The sequence below is a fragment of the Argiope bruennichi genome, chromosome 11 (assembly GCF_947563725.1).
Source record: "Argiope bruennichi chromosome 11, qqArgBrue1.1, whole genome shotgun sequence".
Taxonomy (NCBI): Eukaryota; Metazoa; Arthropoda; class Arachnida; order Araneae; family Araneidae; genus Argiope; species Argiope bruennichi.
This window is the reverse complement of record NC_079161.1, coordinates 2127284-2148203: the sequence shown is the minus strand read 5'-3', so window position 1 is coordinate 2148203 and position 20920 is coordinate 2127284. Positions and strand designations below refer to the sequence as shown.

General features: G+C 28.9%; 2 protein-coding genes across 3 annotated transcripts in view; one reads left to right on the top strand and one right to left on the bottom strand.

Moving 5' to 3' along the window:
• LOC129957094 (ubiquitin carboxyl-terminal hydrolase 8-like) overlaps positions 1-4785 on the bottom strand; it is a 55227-nt gene extending 50442 nt beyond the window's left edge. For both annotated transcript variants that reach the window (XM_056069239.1, XM_056069238.1), the window contains exon 1: positions 4455-4785. The gene's annotated coding sequence lies outside the window, so the exon portion shown is untranslated. The remainder of the gene's footprint in view (positions 1-4454) is intronic.
• Positions 4786-4884: 99 nt separating this feature from the next.
• On the top strand, positions 4885-20682 carry LOC129957130 (uncharacterized). Its single transcript, XM_056069294.1, has 2 exons — positions 4885-5384; positions 15305-20682. Exons 1-2 carry the CDS (start codon positions 5352-5354, stop codon positions 16793-16795), a joined length of 1524 nt encoding a protein of 507 aa, XP_055925269.1. The 5' UTR covers positions 4885-5351; the 3' UTR covers positions 16796-20682.
• Positions 20683-20920: the final 238 nt, after the last annotated feature.

Sequence of the window (20920 nt, the reverse complement as noted above, 5' to 3'; positions counted from 1 at the left end):
TGTGATATGCACTATAGCTGTGCTATTTTAATGGCTTTGCACCTGTTTTGTACATTGTGTATATAAATCCCCCTCATAGAGTCAAATTCTATAACATCATTGTGCAATTAAAACTATATCCATGCAATTACTAATTTTTCTGGTAATGTAAATTTGATTTTCCTCAGTAAAATTGCATTAAATTTAATGTTTTTTCAAAAAAGGCGCCCTCTGGTGAAAATTTTGAAATTAATTTTTTTTTTCGAAATTTTGAGCGCATTTTATGTATAGTCTGTATGTCAAGTTTCGTTGCAATCCGTTCATCCATTTGCATTGAAGAATGCTGTTTATAGGGGAAGTTTAATTATAACTACCCTGTAAATTAGATGATACACACTAATGGATTAATACTAAAAAGATAAGAAATGCAGTATATGATATAAAAAATTCAAAAAACCTCATTACTGTGCATAAATTTAAAAATTATTTTTTACAATTTGAGCAATATTTACCAATAATTATCTATACTACTATTATAAATGTGAAAGTTTGGATGGATGGATGGATGTTTGTTAGTCAATCATGCCAGAACGGTTGAAGAGAATCGGATGAAATTTAGCTGAGAGATAGATTATAGTCTGGAATAGGACATAGGCTACTATTTATTCCGTTTAATTGAGTGGTTAATTGTTTATTAATTAAAAACTAACTTTCGTGCCAAAAATCGCCAAATGAGTAAAGCTTCAGGGGTTTTTTTACCACGCCAATGAGATTAGGCTTAACATGATTTTGACTATTATTTCAAACGATTCTGTTTATTTTCTTACTGCTCAATACATTTAAAATTAAACATTGTTAATTAATCGATCTTTCAGATTCATCCTGAAAAACTTTTAAATTAAAATAAAACAGAATAAAGGAAATTTAAAATTTATAATCTATATTGTGTTACCCCAACTGGCGTAGAAAATTCATACATTTGTGTTGCCCCAATTGACATTGAAAATTCACACATGCGCAGGAGTAACAAAAGATAAAGCCATTGATGCTATAAATTCCAATCTATTTCCATGCGTACGAAGTCGCGGGTAAAAGCTAGTATATATATATATATACATTACCTGTCCTTGTCTCTCATAAGGCTTTAAAAAAGAAGCTTAAAATCAATCCCTCTTTTATTATAATAATAAAGTATGCTTAAGAATCTGCCTGAATATGACTTCTTTATTTCATTAATTCTTTTTAAGCAACCTTCCCCTTTCTTTTCAAAAATGTTTGCAAAATGTTCAAATTAAAATTTTGTTCCCAAAAAATTTCTGTAAATTTAGATTTTTCTACATTGTTTGATTTTAGATTTTAATTACATTGACTGAAAAATAGAATTCACACCATAAAAATTTTGATGGAACATGTATAAAATCTCATCGGCCAGGAAAGTTAGTGCAAATCATTTTCACTGAAACAAACAAAAAAAAAGCACTAAACAACAAACAACACTAACAAATTTTCCACTAATAATGGAAAACTATATACCAAATTTATGGCTATTACTTTGATAAACCATTTGTGTTTCTTTAAATGAGCGATTTTTCTGTTAAAAGCCCATTTTGGCAAAAACAATTTGTGCTAATTTTCCTGGTTAATAGGATTTTACACATGTTCTTTTTTGTTCATGTTTTCTTTCTAATTTTCTTTCTCTTTTGGAATGATGATAGAAAAATGATGGAATTTGATGATTTGGAAAAATGATGGAATGACTTTATAATTACCAATGCCTATTAATCCTAAATTGAAAACATGCTAATACATGAAATTAAATTCGGTTAATATTCTAAAGCACTTCCAATTGTCTCTGAAATATTTTTATTCATTTTCACTTTTTCTTAAAAAAATATTTCTAAAATATAATAATCTTAAAGAATTTTTACCTAAAAATTAAGAGAATCTGAACAGCACAGAATTTCTCAAGTCCAAATATATCATTTTCAGAATTCAATAAAATTGACAACTCAAAACCATAAAATGAAATTATGTTTTAGAATATACATCAAATTTCATGTGTCGATTAAATCTATCTTATTTATTCATGAACATGATTTTACCACTGCATTTGTAAATGCATATATTTTTTTTCCGACCAAATTTGATAATGAGTTGACCATATATTTTGCATTTGTAAATACAATTTTAAAACAGAATAAACTAAATAAGTGGAATTTCATATGTAATCTTGTAACTAAAAATGTGGATATGCAAAGAATTTTAGATTCATTTAGGAAAGGGAAAATGCCAAAAAAGCATATTTAATTTTCATCACTATATTACAAAAAAAATCATACCAAGTTAATATATGCTATATTGATGGTGATGAAGAGATGCAATCATTTTTAAATGAAATGAATGCAAACTTGAGGGCAAGAATACTGAAAATTTTGAGCAGGTAACACATTATTAAATACCTGCAATACTATAAAGATTTTGAAACTAATTTTTATTGAATTTTTGCAATGAACATAAATGAATTAATAATGAAAACTGATTATTAACAAATATAGTAAAAAGTAATTTATTAAAGAAGTTTCTGTGCATTTAGAAATTTTTAGATCTTCAATTATATTAACATTATAATGAAAATATTAGAAAAAAATTAAGATTTAAAAAAACTTTCACTTTAATGTTTAGTTATTCTTAACACATCATGAAAATTATGAAATAGCTAAAATAAATTTTTAATAAAAATATTTTGAATAAAAACAAAAGTTATGAAAGATTTGTTGATAATCAATATCATTATCAATCTTCTAAAGTCTAAATCAAGAAAATTAAAATATTATGATGTCTTATAATATATTACTCATAAAAGGCTGCATTATTATTTCATTTTATTTTAAAAGTCAAACAGATAACAAAGCACATAAAAATTATAGAAAAAAAATTCTGTGTATTATGGATAAGATAATTCAATTTTTTTTTTCTATGATCACTAACATAATACTATTTTCTGCTATCCATATATACCAAACATAAAATTAAAAATATGTTCTTTCTTTAATATATATATATTATATATATTAAAAATATTTCTTTGCATTATTTTCATTAGTTACATATTTTTTTCTGACAAATGAATGAATTTTTAAAGCATTTAACTTACACAAAAACTTAATTGCAAAAATATCCAAAATATTACACTGATTTTAATATTTTTAGTTAGAAGTTTTATAGTTATTTAGAAATACAATAACACTACTTATTGATGGAAATCATTTTTTTAAATATAATTACTATGACTTTCTTTAGGAAAATCATACTTTATTTATTATCTAATTATTTATGAAACCATTTAATATTAAAAATGAATCTTAACTACTAATTTCAATTTCAAAATTATCCTTTTCTCTTGCTCCACTTAATTTTTAATGCAATTCTACTTGATTCAAATTTCTGGATGAATTTAATTTATATTATGATTTTGTCAACCAGCCTTTAATCAAGATCTACTGGTTCTGAAAATGAAATAAAATATCACGGCGTTCAGGAATATATAAAGTTACATGCACTTCGATACAATTAAAATTATTGTATGTTATGCAATACAATTTTCCCATGAATTTTACTAAAATAATAAATGCAACATATCTTTGATCTAACAGATCTTGAAATGTTCAAAATGATTTGTATACTTGACTTTTTTTTTTTTTATTCTCAATCTCATGACAGATGAATAAAAATATTTATTAATAATGTGAATAAATAGTTTACATTTACATTATACAGAACAATTTCATCTCCAATATCTTAAACATTGTTCACTAAGCAACTTAACAAATTTTCAATTTTATGGAAATTTAATGGCTTTTAATGCATTAAATTAAGGGATAAGTTTTTACCTATCATATTTAAATGAATAAATTAATGGATGAATTTAGATAAAAAACAAAAATTACATAGTTATTTTCAATATAAAACATGTTTTTCCTCACATTCTTCTCCAATAGAATCTATCCATTAAATGCCTTTATGTTTGTTATTTATATTATTATTATTATTTAATTCTTTTAACTTCTAAGGGAAAGAAAATAATATTAACAATGCAGGCTTCCTTAAAGCATTTTTTAGAAAAGGCATACTTCTTATATGTTCCAAGACAACATTTTTTAAAAAAATAACAGACGACAATTTTTTTATAGCAAACAAAAAACGACATTCTTTTTATTTCCTAATTATTAATAACAGATAATTGTTTCAAATCTTAGGATTAACGACATAAATCACAATACTTTGCACCCTCAGATTCAAATTTAACAGAAACAAATAGAATATGAATTTAATAAATCAGCTTATGGATTAGAAAAGAATAAAATTAAAATCTTTAAAAAGTAAAAGTTCACTACTGTCATATCATACATTATCATAAAATTATAATAAATTTCCATACAGAAAATACATAATTATAAAAAAAAAAAGCAGCTTACTTTTACAAATATGTTCACTGAAGGTCGACGTTAAAATTCAAATTCAACATATATATTTCTTATTTTAAAGATAATGGAACAATACTATAAACATAGGTATATCTTTTAATGCAAAATTTACAGATATGAAATTATTTAACTGTGAAAGTTGCAAGTACCTATAGCGTTAATTTAAATACCGCTCAGTCATAAAATTTTCATTAATTGAAAACTACATGCATTAAATTCGCAACAAAAAAAAAATCAAATAAATGATGTAAAATTCCGTAAAACATTTCATTTGTCAAACATCACCCAGTCAGAAATCATAATAAAACGAAAACATAATTCTAGTTTTTCATTAGCAGTCAAAGTTGTAGTTGTTAATCGTGTTATTGAATTTTAGTTCGAATATAGTATGGCAACACATTTCCTTAACGCGTAAAAAGATCTTTCCCTTACTATAGCCACTCATAAAGCATTATGCACAGGCTTAATCATTTCTACCTGTCTTCTCTTATTCGTCACTTTTGTCACAGTAACATATTCGTACTAATCGCCTAACATGTGAAAAAAGAATCCTTCTTAACTTTTTTTTTTTTTTATTGTTTACTTTTTTTTCATTATACGGTAAAATATCACTTCAGGTTTACTGAAAAATGTTCGTCAACCTCAGGGATTGAAAAGTTAATTAAGGACTTTCTTTACTATCTTAGTGGATATTATTAGATAATAAACAAACACCGTATAAGTTGATGTGATGTTAAATTTGATACCTTCTGTGTCTAAAATTGTCTTTCATTCCTTGACACATCTTGGAAGGATCACATGATCATGCAATGATTGCTAATTTGAAATAACTTCGTTCCATATATGTTTCAAATTAACTCTTTATAAAGTTTCTGTTTCATCAAATTCATGGAAATCAGCGTATCTTCTTTACCTCGAGAGGTATGTAAAATTGTTTTAATGCTTTTAGTACCAAATAACCCGCGTTTATTTGACTTAATTAAAAAGGCGAAAGAAAATCTATTGCTAAATAAATATTGATTGAATTTTCTATAACCAGAATTTTTGATAATTATTTGCTTTTTATTCCAATAAAAATAAAAAGCCATGATTCTTTCATTTTGCTTATAGTTTTTCTAGTTATTAAAAATATGTTTCAGATTTCATTTAATTCTTGCTTTTAAAGATTAATAAACTTATTTATTTTTTATTTAATTAATAAATTTAGAATAATATTAAATAGTTACTAATACTTGTCTGCTTCTAATGAATAAGACATTATATTTTAAAATATGATTTTCATCTATGAGTTTGTTGAGAATTTCAGATTTTTTTATTTTTTTTGTGTGTGTGTCAAAATAACTGTAATTTTTTTTATCCCTATGCCTAAATAGATGTAAAGTGAAATTTACATTTAACAAAGGAATCAATACCAAAATTATTTGTTAAAGCACATAAATTAGTGTTCATGGTTTCATTTACTTGATTTTATTCCTATAAAAAAACAATCCTATAATTATTTCCTCAATAAGGTGAAGTGCATTAAAACATTAAAATACATTTAAAAAAAATATATCATTTTTTGGAGTGTAGTAAAATGTTATTTAAATTAAATCAATTATTTCTTCAAGTTAATCATTCTGATTTTATTGTGAATTATCTTGCTACTATCTTACTTACTGCATTTGTATAATAAAAAAATTATGAATAAATTCATTTTTGCATCTCAGTTTTTTTTTTTTTCTGTCTTTTATTTTTTTATATATATTTTTCAAATTTTTTTTTTACTAAACTATTATTTAAACTTCAAATAAACTAATGCTAAACTAAAGAATTTGATACAATTGCAATTACAATGATGATAAATTACCAAATATGGTAATCTGTATTCTATACTTAATTTTGACAACTGTTTGATAAAGATTGGCAAAAAAGGTCTGTACCAAGTTCTTCAGTTTTACTGACAAAATACTTTTACAGAAAAACAAAGAAGTGTTTAAACCTTTGTATATCAGTTTTTTCTATGTAACAGGGTATAATATTATAATTAGAAATATTATGAAATAAAATAAAAAAACTTTAATCAGAAATATAAATATCCATTACTTGTATCAAATAATTATTTAATTAAATGATTTACCGAGCATTATTCTATAGTAATACAGTATAGTATAATGTTCAATCATTTTCATCAAATCTTATAAGTTTGTTTGTAATGTCAGAAATAGAAATTCTTTTGAATAACATTTTATGGCTCTGTTTCCTTAGTAGATAAGGAATCTTATTCAAGATTAAATGTTAAATACTCTCCTATTGGTAAATCATGTAGTATTTGAAAAAACATCTCATTTAGAATTCGCTCAACAGGCTCCAAATGATGTTTTCTTATTAGTTTTAATTAAAAACGTTCAAATACACTTCAAAATATATATTTAAATGCATTAAAATATTCAAAACCTTAAAGTACTCAATACCCTAAAATAATAAAACACACTAAAGAAAAATTCTAAATCGAAAATCCCCCCCCCCCAAAGTGTTAAACAACTGCAACTGCGAATTCTGGTATCTTAGGGCTATACCAGGAATATACTATAACATTGGTTTTTGGTGCTTTTGTCATATTCGCTGTTTTTAGTTTTTTAAAAAAAAATATTTTGTTCAAGATAATTCATTAAAAAAATATGTAAAAAAGAATATGTAATAACTTACTTTATTAATTAAAAGCTATTAATATTTCTGTTGAAATTTCATTCTTTCTGTTGAAGTACTTTTACTAAAGAATTGCAATAAATAGCCAAATATAATAATTTATCATTAATATTTAGTGAAATTTCAATTGCTTGGCAGATTTTGGTGAAAAATTTATGCTATGTTCTTTAATTTTATCAAAATATATACTTGAAAATATTGCATCCTTTATTTTTTTTAAAAATCATGAATTTTAAAAAAGTGCAAAATGTCCTGATGAAAAAGTGTCAAATGATCTTATTGGCTCATCTTAAACATCGTCTGTAACTTTTTTTGTATGTAAAAATATGCAGCATATCTCTCTTTTTATTGTTGTCACCATATAATATACTTGTTCTTGTGCTTTCCTGAGATGGAAATAAAATAATTCATTTTACAGACAGAAGTTACAAATGGGGTTCTTTTTTCATACTATGTTTTTGATTTCATTTTAAATATAATTAAAGGTCGAGTAAAGTATTATAATGAATTTTATTTTAAAAATGGTGACAACATTAGTTTTAATTATTTAAAATCTTGTCTGTCATCTTTACCTGAAGTACATGTGTGTTGGAAAAAATTAATCATTAATTATATTTCTATAAATAAATCTCTATTTTTATAAATTAAAACTAACATTTTATATCTGTAATTAAATTCTCTTTGTTCATGAATGGTTTTTATTTTATAATATATAACAATTCAGTTGAAAAACTCCCAAACTATGTTAAATAATTTTAAGAAAAGAATTCTATAAACTATGTCAAATGGAGTACCTACCATGTTGCAGAATGAAATGGGGCACATACACTGTTGCATGTGTAATTTTTCCAATTATCACCTTTCAAACAAGCATATATTTCACAAAATAAATGTTATTACTTTTAATAGTTCTACATTTTTCATTTAAAGATTTTGTAATGAAAAATATGAATGATAACAGAAATAAATTGGTTAATTTTTCAAAAGATTTTTTCCATGCAGGTTTGCATATTTTTATAGTATATTTATAATATTTCCTTACTTTTTGAAAAATTTTCTTTTGTTAATATTTGTTTGCCTTTTGATTAAAATATTTAAACATGAGCAATCAATTATTTTTATTTTATCCCACATGTGAAATTATTCAATTATGTGTCAATTTAACAAATGTGATATTTTATTTTATGCCTGCTTATAGGCTCATTAAATAATTATATATTTCAATTCAAATGAATTTTAAGAAAAATCTATTCCTTATAATATTACTCATATAACTCTCCCTACAATACACCACAAGTTGAAGTTGAAGAATGTTTTACTGGATTTTGTTACAAGATAAAACTGACTTTGTCAGCAATAGATAGCTTAAACAATTTGGTGCTTTCAAGAAAATTCAGAACAGCGAAGCAAGCTTTCTTGTTGGATGATGAAATGTAACTTCCATTGAAGGATGCTAAAATCTAACAAAGCTTGGAGTTTGACCCTGTGCTCATTAAAAATATTGCATGTTAGTGAAAGGTGATAATTATAATGCACTTCCCTGGATATGAGGGCACAATTTTACAATGTCCATCATTTTCAGAAACTTGAAATAAAAGTAATACTTTTTAGTATTAATTATATGAAATATGTATGTAAGAAGTAAACTAAAAATAAAAAACATGAAACAGTAACTTTTAAAATCTCATATAACAAATAGTTCTACTTACTTATTTGCACAGATATGTTTAGCACTATTTCTTTAGCGGGATCCATGTGACTATCAGGCTTGAATGTTGGGGAACATATGCACTATACTATTAACATCAATATTTGTCGCAAAGATTTATTGTCGTAAGTTGGCTACTATTTTGCTGGCTTTTATTGGCTAATATTTGGGGCTGTGTTAATGGAATATTATAATAGTATTTGATGCTTTGTTATTTAATTTCACACATATGAGCTTTTGAGATTACAATAGATTTAGAAAATAAATTTTTCTTTATTGTATTTGTTATAAAACATTTCTTATAAACTTTCTTTTCACTGTTAATTAAAATATGTTTTCATTTGGCTCAAGATATATAAGTTTTGTGTCTTCAGGAATTCATTTGGTTTGAAAACATGATAAACAAAAGTATTTAATTTAGAATATTGCAGGTGTGTATTTTTGGTTATTGAGAGAAATTTAATTTTTTTTCTCCTTATTTTATAAAACATATTCGATTTTAAAAAAATCCTACTTGCAATAGTAAAAACATGTTTCTTTTATTTATTTATATAACAAATGATATTTGAGAAGATGTTTTCTGATTACTTAAATTGTATTTAACTAATTTATGCAGGATTTTCAAACTGTGGAATGTGCATAAGTTGTGAAATGAAAGAAATAACATGCTTTTATTCCTTTATATTTTGCCTATAAATGGAAGTTTAATTTCATAGAATTTTTAAATTATTCTTTTTTTTTTTCTAAGAGATAGCACTAATTTTTTATTAGTTATTGTGCTTTTTATTGCCGTCTTTTCAACAAGAAATTATTGGTTATTTTAGAGATATATAATTGATATACATACTTGTGAAACTGATATGAGAAAGATGACCTATTAGCAAGGACAAGGGATAAAAGATGCCTAAATTCTTCGATGTTTCAACTTCAGTACCTATGCATACAATCAATCTTATCAAGATTTTATTCTTTTATAATCCCATATTTACCCAAAAAAGATTTTGCAGTCTTTCTCAAATTGCACAAAATGCTCCACAATATTATATGTTGTATGGAATATCGGAATATCCATCAATTTTATAATGATATTGTACAATTTTTTTGTGTTGATAATGATTCTAACGAGGGAAAAAGAAAAACTCATAGCATCAAAACTAAAAATTGCAGAACGTTTCTACGGATAAAATTGTTGAATTCTACGGAAAGTTCATAATAATTATATCAGTCGTAGCACAAAGATCTCCGAAAAATGTTACCAAATAAAAGAAATCAATTGAACACAAGTTGAGTCATTTTACTAATGCAGTCAAACCTCACTTAACAAGCAAAACACAATTTTCAAAAGTGACTCGCTTAACGAGCAATGTTTCGCAGAACAAGTGGCGAAAAGACATCACATGTTAGATAGGCTTATATCAGTCTGTATTGAACACTTATTTGAAAAGAACCCTTATACACTGACGGGGAAAAAAATACCAACACCAAGAAAAATTTATTATAGAGTAATGAAATTTGGGCAATGAATTTTTTTAGTTAACATGTTTAATTGATTAAATTTTCAAGATCACAGATTAATTTAAGCTCAAAAAAATGCATTTCAAATGTGAAATGTTACATTAATAACCGGTGTATCCTCCAGAAATTTGAATGCAAGCCTGCAAAAATTCATGCATTGTATCATACAGGTGCCGATTATCACTTTGCGCTATGGAATTCTATGCTGTTGTTCTGTCAATACTGGGACGGTCAGTGCTAGCTGTGGATGATGCTGAAATTGTCATCCAATGATATCCCATATGTGCTCAATTGGAGACAGATCTAGTGATCTTGCAGGCCAAGGTAACATGTAGACACTCTGCAGAGCACGTTGCATTACAACAATGGTATGAGGGTAAGCGTTATCCTGTTGGAAAACTCCCCCTTAAATGCTGTTCGTAAATGGCAGCTAAACAGGTTGAATTACCAGATTGACATACAAATTTGCAGTCAGTGTGTTTGGGATAACCGCGAGAGTGCTCCTGCTGTCATAAGACGTTTTTCCCCAGATCATGACTCCAGTTGTAGGTCCAGTGTATCCCCCTGACCAACACACTGGCATCAAGGCAGAACCTGCTTTCATCAGATAACACAACAGATCTCCATTCCGTCTACCAATGAGTTCTAGCTTGACACCAATGGCTTGGAATCAGTGGAATGCACGCTACAGAGCGCCTGGCTCGGAGCTGCCTTTGAAGTAACGGATTTCTAACAGTTCGTTGTGTCACTGTGCTGCCAACTGCAGCTCGAACTTCTGACGCAGACGCAGTACGATGCGCCACAGCCGTACGCCGAATATGACGGTCTTCACACTCAGTAGTGCCACTTGGCAGCCCAAAACCCGGTCTTCTTGAGGCAGTACCATCCATTGACCACTGCTCCTTACAATCATTCACAATGGATACATTCCGGCCAAGTCTTTCTGCAATATCGCGCGAAGAAAGTCCACCTCCTCGTAGCCCTATTACACGACCTCGTTCAAACTCGGAGAGCTGTTGATAATGGCTTTAATTTAAATTAGATTCCACTATATCTGATGGATATTTTCTTATATATATATATATATATAATTAAATTTATTCTGAGATTTAAATTGCCAAGAAATTTTTTTTTCTGGAATCTAATTTCTATTCTTTTTAAAGTTTTCCCTTTAACGTTGTTCCATGAAAATATTCCAAAACATATTAAATTCAGATAATTAAAGAAAAGGATTTTTAAAAGCAATAGAAGTGCAAACGATACTCTAAACATTGAGGTCCGCCTATTTTGAAAATTATGTAGAATAGTTATCTTTCACCAAAAATATTAGGCAATTATTTAATTCGTTTGTAACTAATCTTGTTGAAATAAATTCTCTTTCAATCGAAACAAAGAAACGTTGGTAGTTGAACCGTGACTGATTTATTGGCTATAAAAATGGATTATGTATTAAAATGAATCGGTACTTTTCCGTTAGCCGGGCGCAAGCGAAAAGTCGTCAAATAATGTAGAATTCCGCCAAATTCGCGTTTGGTTCGCAATTGGCGACATTTGCGCCCGGCTAACGGAAAAGTACAAATATATATATATATATATATATATATATATATTTTATTTGGACGATTAGAATCTGTATTACTTGGAATGAAAATAGTGATTTTTACTTACTGATCTAAGCTTTGTAATGTCTTGATCTAGACTAATCAAATAACGAAGCAGAATTTCCAGAAAATTCTTTATTTTACAGCCCTATATATACAAAAGAACAACTTGTTCTAATCTTGGTTAAATAAATAGTTATTTACACCTGTAGTAGGAGACACAACAGTCGAAGTCGAAGGGTTTTCTTGAAACTCAGTTGTTTCTCGGACTCCAAACTCGTGGACGTAGTCCAACAGTCTGCCTACAATTCGTTTCTTCTCTTCTCCTTTAAAAAAAAAAAAGTATGCGCACTTTATTTCGGCGACAATCTCTGCCTCACAATTTACATTGGTCATTTGAGCTCTCTTTCGGCCAATCGGGGTTCAGCAAGATGTTCTCTCAACGACCCAGTCGGTCGTGGGAAGGTCCTTTGTGCGATGCACCTTTCATAACTGACTATTCTGGAACACGGAGTTATCATAGTTCTTTCATAATGAGAAATATTTAGCATCCAGATGTTTGGACGCCCCTTTCTCTTTGAAGGTACTATTAATACCTCTTGGACGAGGAATTCCACATGTCGTCTTTCACTAGTCGCTAATGAACAGATGCGAGACCACCCAGGTGAAAAGAGCCACCATCTGGCTAGTTTAGTAAGTAACAGCGACGACACAGCTGGCTGTAAATGTCTTATCAGTACTGGGAAACGGGGAATGTTACAGCGTGGAATACTGATTTCAAATTTATAACTTGAAAAAGTTTTCTGGGGAAGAAAGATAAGGATTTTCATTGGATGAATTGTTCATTATATTAGTTCTTTTGAATAAACAAAATTTTGTACTATGTTTTTCTAATTTTTTTATCTTTAACTGCTTAGCTTTTCTTAACCGCCATTGAATCAATTATCTTCAAAAGTTTACTTTATGTTTAATAATTTTCGAATATTTCTGCATTTTTCATTTATTTACAGAAGTAAATGTTGAATACGGTTGAAACTATTCAATGTATTTTGAATGATTCCCGGATTAAAATCCTTATTTTTACATTTTAAAAAATCGAATATCTTAGTTTTTTCCAGTAATTAATTTAAAAATGAATTTTTCTCCAATGATGATAAGATAAAAATTTTTCCTGTGTAAGATGATTTTTTAAAAATTAAAGAAAATTTCAAGATTTTATACCCATTTTTAAAAACTTTAGATGTAAACAGGTAAGAAAGAAAAAAAAAAATAGTATCGTTTTAAAGTGTGCAAGTTTTTACGATCCATTTCAGATTTGAAAGAAAAAAAAATGACATCAAAAGCTCATAAAATAGGAAAGATAATAAAATATAACTTTTCGTTGAATACGAAGAATCATTGCACTTCTACATCTAAAATATTAATTTTATATATTAATTATAATTATTTTTCTTATAATTATTATTCATTCAAATGAAAATTCTTAAATTATAAATACTTTTGAATTGATTTTTTTTTTTTCTCAAAGTTTGTTCATTAAATTTATATACGCATACGAAAGAAAAGTTGAGAAAAATTATGCTGCTTAAGTTCTTTCTAGCCTTTTTAAAAACTGATTCTACTTTCAATATTTGAAAGTACAAGAAACAGAATATTACATTTTCAAGAAATATTTAATTGTCATAAATGAGTAGAAAAGCTTACTACACACAGGCAAGTTGTATGAAATGAAAAAAAAAAAAAAAAGAGAGAGAGAGAGAGAGATTCTTTCAGAGCCTTTTTCAAACTTTTCCGTCGTTCCAAGATAAAATTCAAATCGGAAAAGTAAAATAGAAATGAAAGGCACTTTTAAATCTGTATCGAAAAGAGGCGATTTTCTGCAGCCAGAGCGAATTCAGCATCCCGATCTGAAACGTTTGCCATTCATTTTGACAAACGAAAAGGTCTGTGGGCTATGAGTTTTTTTTTTTTTTTTTTTTTTTTTTTCTCATATAAGAGGAAATAGTGATATCACCAAAAAGAAGTTTCTTAATTATTTTAATTAATTTCCACGTTTTAGACTTTTCTGAGTTCGAAAAACACATTTTTGAAAAATGTCTATCTGCCTGTGACAAAGATAACTCAAAAATATTTTGAGTTTGAAATTTTGAAACGCTTCAAAGTTTCGCTTATGGTCTTTCACCCAATTTGTATATTTTTTTTTATCGAATTTTGAATAAAATTTATTCAGAAGTCTGTCTGCCCGTCTTTTCAAATATAAGTCAACAGGACAAAACGAAAAGAATTAGATGGGTAAAATTCGGCACACACATTTAACATCTGTAGTGTTGACACCTATCAAATTTTAAGCCAAATCCAACAAGTGGTGACGCGTCTGTACTTTCAGAAACATGTCAACGCGATAACTCAAAAATTCAATTATTTAACTATATCAAATTTGGTGTTGTGACTGCAGTTGTGCCAGATTTTCGGTTTCAATCTGTTGGATTCGCCTTCGTTGAAGAGAAAGTTTTGGAGAGAGCGTTCATTTCTGAACAACGAGTTGTGCTGAAGTGAAGCCTTTCCCGGTGAAAAAATTCATTTTTATATAGAGGGTAGGGCCATAAGAAGTTATCGCCCGAAGAAGCACAAAGAAGGAAATGAGCATATATATATTAAGAAATTTTCTCTGGCTGCCAAAAAAAGTTTTGGAGTTTGAACGATTTTCAGATGAGGAGGGGGGGGAGACCATCGTTTTCTAAATACCGACATATGCATAATCTGATAGGCACGTGACTGTTTCAAACCGATTTAAACTGTTTTTCAGGCCTTGAGAAAAAAAATTTTGGAACTCGACAGACTTTGAGAGGGTCAAAAACATCGCTTTTCTAAATGCTGGTGATTACGAAATAGGAGTCATGTAAGAAAGAGCGTGATGTTTTTCTTTCGGATCAATACAGCGTAACTTAAAATATATATATATATTTTTACATTATAACTTGAAATTTGCGACAGCAGATTTCAATTTTTCTATTTACTTTCTAATACACTAACTTCTTGGGATAGGGTCACCTACTGTGCATTGAAAGAAAATATTTATACATGGTCATATGCCAATGACAGAGACAGAGCATCAAATACTAAGACAATTCATTTAAATTTGCATAAACTGAAGTTATTTACGAAACTATTTATACTTTTTAAAAAGCACAAGTGTCAGAATTTCAAAACAGTCCGAAAAGCGAAGTCTGTACCACTCGATGGCACAGAGGATAATTTGTGATGTTATTTTAATTTTAGCTTCACGAGTCGCAATTCATTTGATCAGTAGCATTCCATTTTCATTTCAGGTTCTGATTCGCATATTCGAATATCTGGATATTCGTCACCGGCTGATTGTGGGGCAGGTATGCAAAGAATGGTTGGATGCCACGAACTGCCGCCTTTTGTTGAAAGATGTGAGCCTCTTTATCTCTCCGAAAAACGAAGAAGCCGTGAAAGCCCTTCCCTGCATGATGAGGCAGTTCAAGTGTTTCACGTTTTACCAAGTCGCGATCGACAGTTACTTCCTGCAGTTCTTGAAGCATTTCAGTGAACAACTCATCTCCCTGACCTTCATCGACTGTCAACTCGACAAATATTATTTTTACACTAATCCCGAAGAAAAAATACCCAGCTGTGACAACTTGCGATTTTTGAAAATTCGCGGTTGTGGCGCTTTCGCTCTGTTTGGGTCTCTTCGTAATGTTACCACTCTGGAAATCCTTTACTGTCTTGATCTGACAGACCGGGATATACACGAACTGGACAAGTCCATGCCTAATTTAGTGACATTTACGTTCGCCAATCGTGTAGCGTGTGATCCAAGAGCTTACAAACGATTTTATATTAAAGGAAACTCCGTAGAAAATGAACCATCCGATGCCATCCTATCTTTTCCTGCTATCAGAAATTTCATAGCAAAAAGAAGTAAAACGCTGGTTTCGATGGACTTTTCTAGAACAGGTTTGTCTCCGACTGCTGCAATAGAAATTTCCACCACCAATAATTTAAGATTACATACAATGTTATTTAGTTATGATTTATCCGGTAGCCGTATCGAAACATTTTGCCGAAATCAACCAACTTTAACTTCTCTTGATCTTAGCACAGCTCTGAATTTGACAGATGAAATTCTGAGTAATATTTGTCGAATCCTGATAAACCTTAGAGAATTAGTCGTTGTATTCAAGCACAAAATCGACGTTAGCGTTATAGATATTTTCAAATTGAAACATCTTCAAAAATTAAACCTCAATTTTTGTACTAATATATCTCCATTTAGTTTCCAGGCGGCAATCTCTGATTTGAAGTCAGTTACAGCTAATTTGAAGTATTTGAATTTGGCCTTCACGAAGATCAGTGATGTGACTCTCAGGAAACTGCTATCGCATAATCGAGATATCGAACATTTAGATTTAACTTTTACCGATATTTCGAATACGACTCTCCACTTTATATCCAAATCTCTCCCACGACTGAAATGTTTGATTATAAATAGCTGCAAGCGCATATACAATTCCGGATTGACTGGAGAGCACGATTGTAACTCGGCGATTTCGGATTGTTCCTCCCCAGAAACTTGCGTGCCTCTTTCTAATCTCAGAGAATTAAGAACACTGGATTTAAGCAAGAATCCATTAATAACAAGTGATGCGTGCGTCCAATCCATCCGATTTAAATATTTGGAAGTCTTGAAACTGTATGGTTGCCAGTGTTTGGATTCTGCTGTTGGGCTCCAGATATTGCTGCAAAATCCTTCTCTAAAAGAATTTCAACTAGCATATGATCTAGATGATTAACATTTATTTATTTTCATTATCATATGCCAACATGATGCAAATTTTTTTTAACAAATCTATGACGTTTCTAAAATTATGTAGACAACTACTCTTTGCATTGGTTACCAGTCGGAAACTTGGAAAACTGCTTTTATTTATTATAATTTTTAATTTGACTTTTCAATTGGCAATATGTAAAAAGAAGTTTATACTGTGATAGTATGCAGGATGTCTCTGAATTTATGAGCCAAACTTTAAGGGTAGGTAAAATTTGTATAAAGAAGCATTTTTTGTGAAGTAATTGGTTGGGAATCACAACCGTTGACCGAAAAAACAAGATATGCTGGGGAAATGAAAAGAAAACTCTTTATTTTCATAATATTAATTTTTAAATGTACCACCACTAACAACGATACAGGCCTAGCAGCAGCTTCTAGTAAGTGATTGGCGTAGTCTTTCAAAGATACCAAGTGCATCACTTACAGCTGTAGCAGCATTTGCAAATGTTGCAATTGAGGTCCTCATCAGAGTCAATTGAAATCTCTTTATATTTTCCCGTCTTGCTTGTACTGTGTGTCTACCACGAGAACACTTCCAGACAAATGTCTATGTTTACGGTGGTCTCTGAAGAAACAAGTTATTGCAGGAAGAGTTCATTTCGCATAGGTAGAAATTCATTCAAATTTCTTATATTGGCTGATTTAGCACCAAATTGGCAATATTTGCTATTATTGCATTTAATTTTTAAAAACAAATTCAAAAAATAATTTATTAAGCTGAAAATCATTTGAATATTCGGAATATTGAAAATATCTGATATTCCTATCATATGTATGCAAAGAACAATGCAAATCAAATAGAAAAACTAAATAATTATTTATATGTCTAACGATTGCACTAGAAGAAAAATATAATTAAGAAATCTAAAGTTGAACTTGAATATAAATAGTGAGGGATATAGCGACAAAGGCTGTTATCCCATAGGAAATCTAAAGTTGAATCATGCATTACAAAAAATGAATCGTCTTTTTTGTTTTAAATTTATGTAAATATTTAATATAAAATTCACCGAAGAAAATGCGAGGTAATCTGTCTACTTTAACATAAAAACAATAATGTAATTGATCGTAATTATTTCGTAACTTTTATAAAAGGTTGTTTATATTCTAATATAAAGTAAAATGCTCATTCTTAAATATCTTAAAACTTCCCGAAATTTATTTATTTTTTCTGAAATCTACACTATTTTCCAAAATATAAAATTAACAATTACCATATTATCAATTTTTAGATTTTTAAAAAAATCTAACTTTGATTTGTAACTTATTTTCAATATGCACAAGCTTTCTGCAACATAATTAATTTCTCAAAATTTATATGCAAAAGTATTCTGAATTTGAAAATAATTCGTGTTCATTAAGGCCCTTGCCAGAGGTCCCAAACTTAAAGAAAAACCCAAATAAATAAACGCAACATCGTTGTACATTATTTACCGAAAAAAAAATGTGAAAGTTTGTTTTAAGATAGTATTCCAGATGACCATTTATTAATTTTCCCCGGCTTGAAAAAAAAAAAAAAAAAATCGAATTATTTTAAATAAAACTTTTTCTCACGAACTGTCATTTCAAATAATATTGTGATAAATGAGCTTTTCTTTTCAATGTATATCAGTAGTCATGAGCAGTAAAGGATCCTGCATTCATTTCATCATTTGGGGTTGAAAATTCTTCACGCCCAATGTCGCTTCAAATTGACGCCAAGAAAAGATATAACCCTCAGACTTCCATCCGATTCCTCCTATTCAAAATGAATCTTCCCTACAAAAACCTGTTTCTATAAGGTTTACCTTAAACATAGACATTTGTCTGGAATCGTTCTCGTGGTGGACACAGTACTTACACTTATTTGTTCTGCCCATACTTTTCATTTCCTGCCTGAAAAAAAGTAGAAACAAAATGCTTTACAAAAAAAAAAAAAAAATGCTTCCTTATATGTATGTGTTTTACCTATTCTTAAAATTTTGCCCATGAATTCAGAAACGCCTTCTAACTGTAAAATGAGGTGAAAATTTGAATACAAGAGCATAATCTTCCATTCATATCATGCATGCAGATTCTATTAGTTAGATGTGAAAACTAGCTGCCCCTAACGTCATCTGGTGATAAACCGAGAAATTGGACAGCACATATGTGCAAGACACTATTATGGCATCTTTTATTTTATCCGCATCGTAATCAGATCCCACGTGTAGGGTCTGGATTCTACGATTCCAGACTATTTTGCACTAAATCTACTATGATAGTAGAATATTATATAAAATAATATTAATGCAAAATAAATTAATAAATGTCGTTGTTTATTTGAAGATTTTGCCTTCATCAGACCCCCTATTCTTATTCAGATATACTTCGCAGACAAGAAATGTGAAGTTGGGAGGAGAAGGGGGACTTTTAATCGTTCTTGATACTAAAAAGTGATAACATGCTGAGATAAATTTATTTCAGTTCAGCTGCCCGCAGTTAAAGGCTTTTGCTGTGATTCATTTGAATAGGATTATATTATTATTTTTGCAACCAGTAATATTTAATTTTGAAAAGGCAGTAACTGTGAAGAATAATTTTAAAAGAAATTTCGACAAATTCACTATTGCAGCATTAAACTCAATGCATCATTTTTCCTTGTGGCAGACTGCATGATCAGATGATCATGCAATAGTTTAGTTAATCCTTTCGGCCCCAATGGCTGTCCTACAGATCAGACTTTATTTCCTATCGGGCAGATAAATCCTACTTTTACATGTGCTGTCGTAGAAAGAACCATTTTTAAGTGGGGTTTAAAATTTTATTATCATGCGAAAGAATTAAAAAAGGCCTAGCAACTGCTAAATCATGTTTACGAAGGTGTAAAGTGCATGTTTTTAAGAATAGAGTACAACCTGATTGTGGTTCAACATCATTAGGAATTCCATGTCCTCATGTTAAGATATCAATAATCTATTAAATTTTTTAAAGCAACATATATATATATTTGAAAAACGTTAAAAAAAATCTATATGTCAAAAGTCCCTTTTTTGTGTATGTTTTCCGGAGTATTTTTTCGTCTTGGTTTTAAAAAAGTTGTAAGAAATACTTTTATTTTTAATTTCTTGATAGTAGTGGAAATTGTAAGTTTAGAATTTATTTCAACATTTGCTTTTACTCTCGTGTTTCTACTTAAATGAAGGAAATGTTTCAAAAGAAAGAAAATAAATTATATTGCAAAATAAATGGCGACTTCGAATAATCAGATTTGAAAAAATTTCTGCGCGTCACAAATGTCTCTTTTTTTTTTTTTTTTTTTTCTTTTTTTTTTTCCCTGAAGCTTGTGTCGTATTTCGAAGACCACCTCTTTGAGATTCGAATCCAGTACGGATTCTAGTTCCTAAGCGGTTCTTAACCGAATGCCTTCAGTCAATGACAGCAATTCCTTTAATGCGGTTTAAGAGATTGAAGTTGCTAACTCAATTACCATCCTCATCATTATATCACACTTCAATTTCCAGTTTTAAACAGTGTTTGTGCAATTTCAAAAAGAGGCCGAAACTGATTCATTATAACACCATGTCATATTTTGTATGCCGAAATATGAAAAATGAACCCTGCAACACATATTTTTCCTTTTGCTTTTTTTTTTAAATCTAGAAATAACTTTTCGAGATACGTACAGTTATCAGATTAATGTGAATAAAAGTGACGTTTAAGAATGCATTTCATAATCATTAATGAGTAGGTGCATTGCTGGCCGTAGAATAGCATGGATTGTGTGCTTTCATTGTGCATCAGTTCAGTCTAAATATAAAACGATTGGCAAGTTCCACTCCTTCTTCTTTTTATGAAAGTCTGTTAAATAAAATTTTAAAAGTTGTAAAATATGTTTTATTTACTGTTACGCAATCTATACAAAGATTGTTAAGATTTTTGAAAAAAAAAATTCTTGTGGAGGATTTATATAAAGTGGCGCTTCTAAATTTAACAAGGAGAAAAGGAAAAGGTGAACCAGAGACATAACAGTGGGGTATCATCAAAGAGAAAAATAAATAAAATTTTAATAAAAAGGGTTGATTACAAAAAAAAAAATTCAAATGTTTTAAAATTGACCCAGAAATGT

Coding starts and splice junctions, on each gene's coding strand:
- LOC129957130 (XM_056069294.1), top strand. CDS start 5,352: ATGGAAATCAGCGTATCTTCTTTACCTCGAGAG. Junction 5,385..15,304: donor TATCTTCTTTACCTCGAGAG/GTATGTAAAATT, acceptor TTTTCATTTCAG/GTTCTGATTCGCATATTCGA.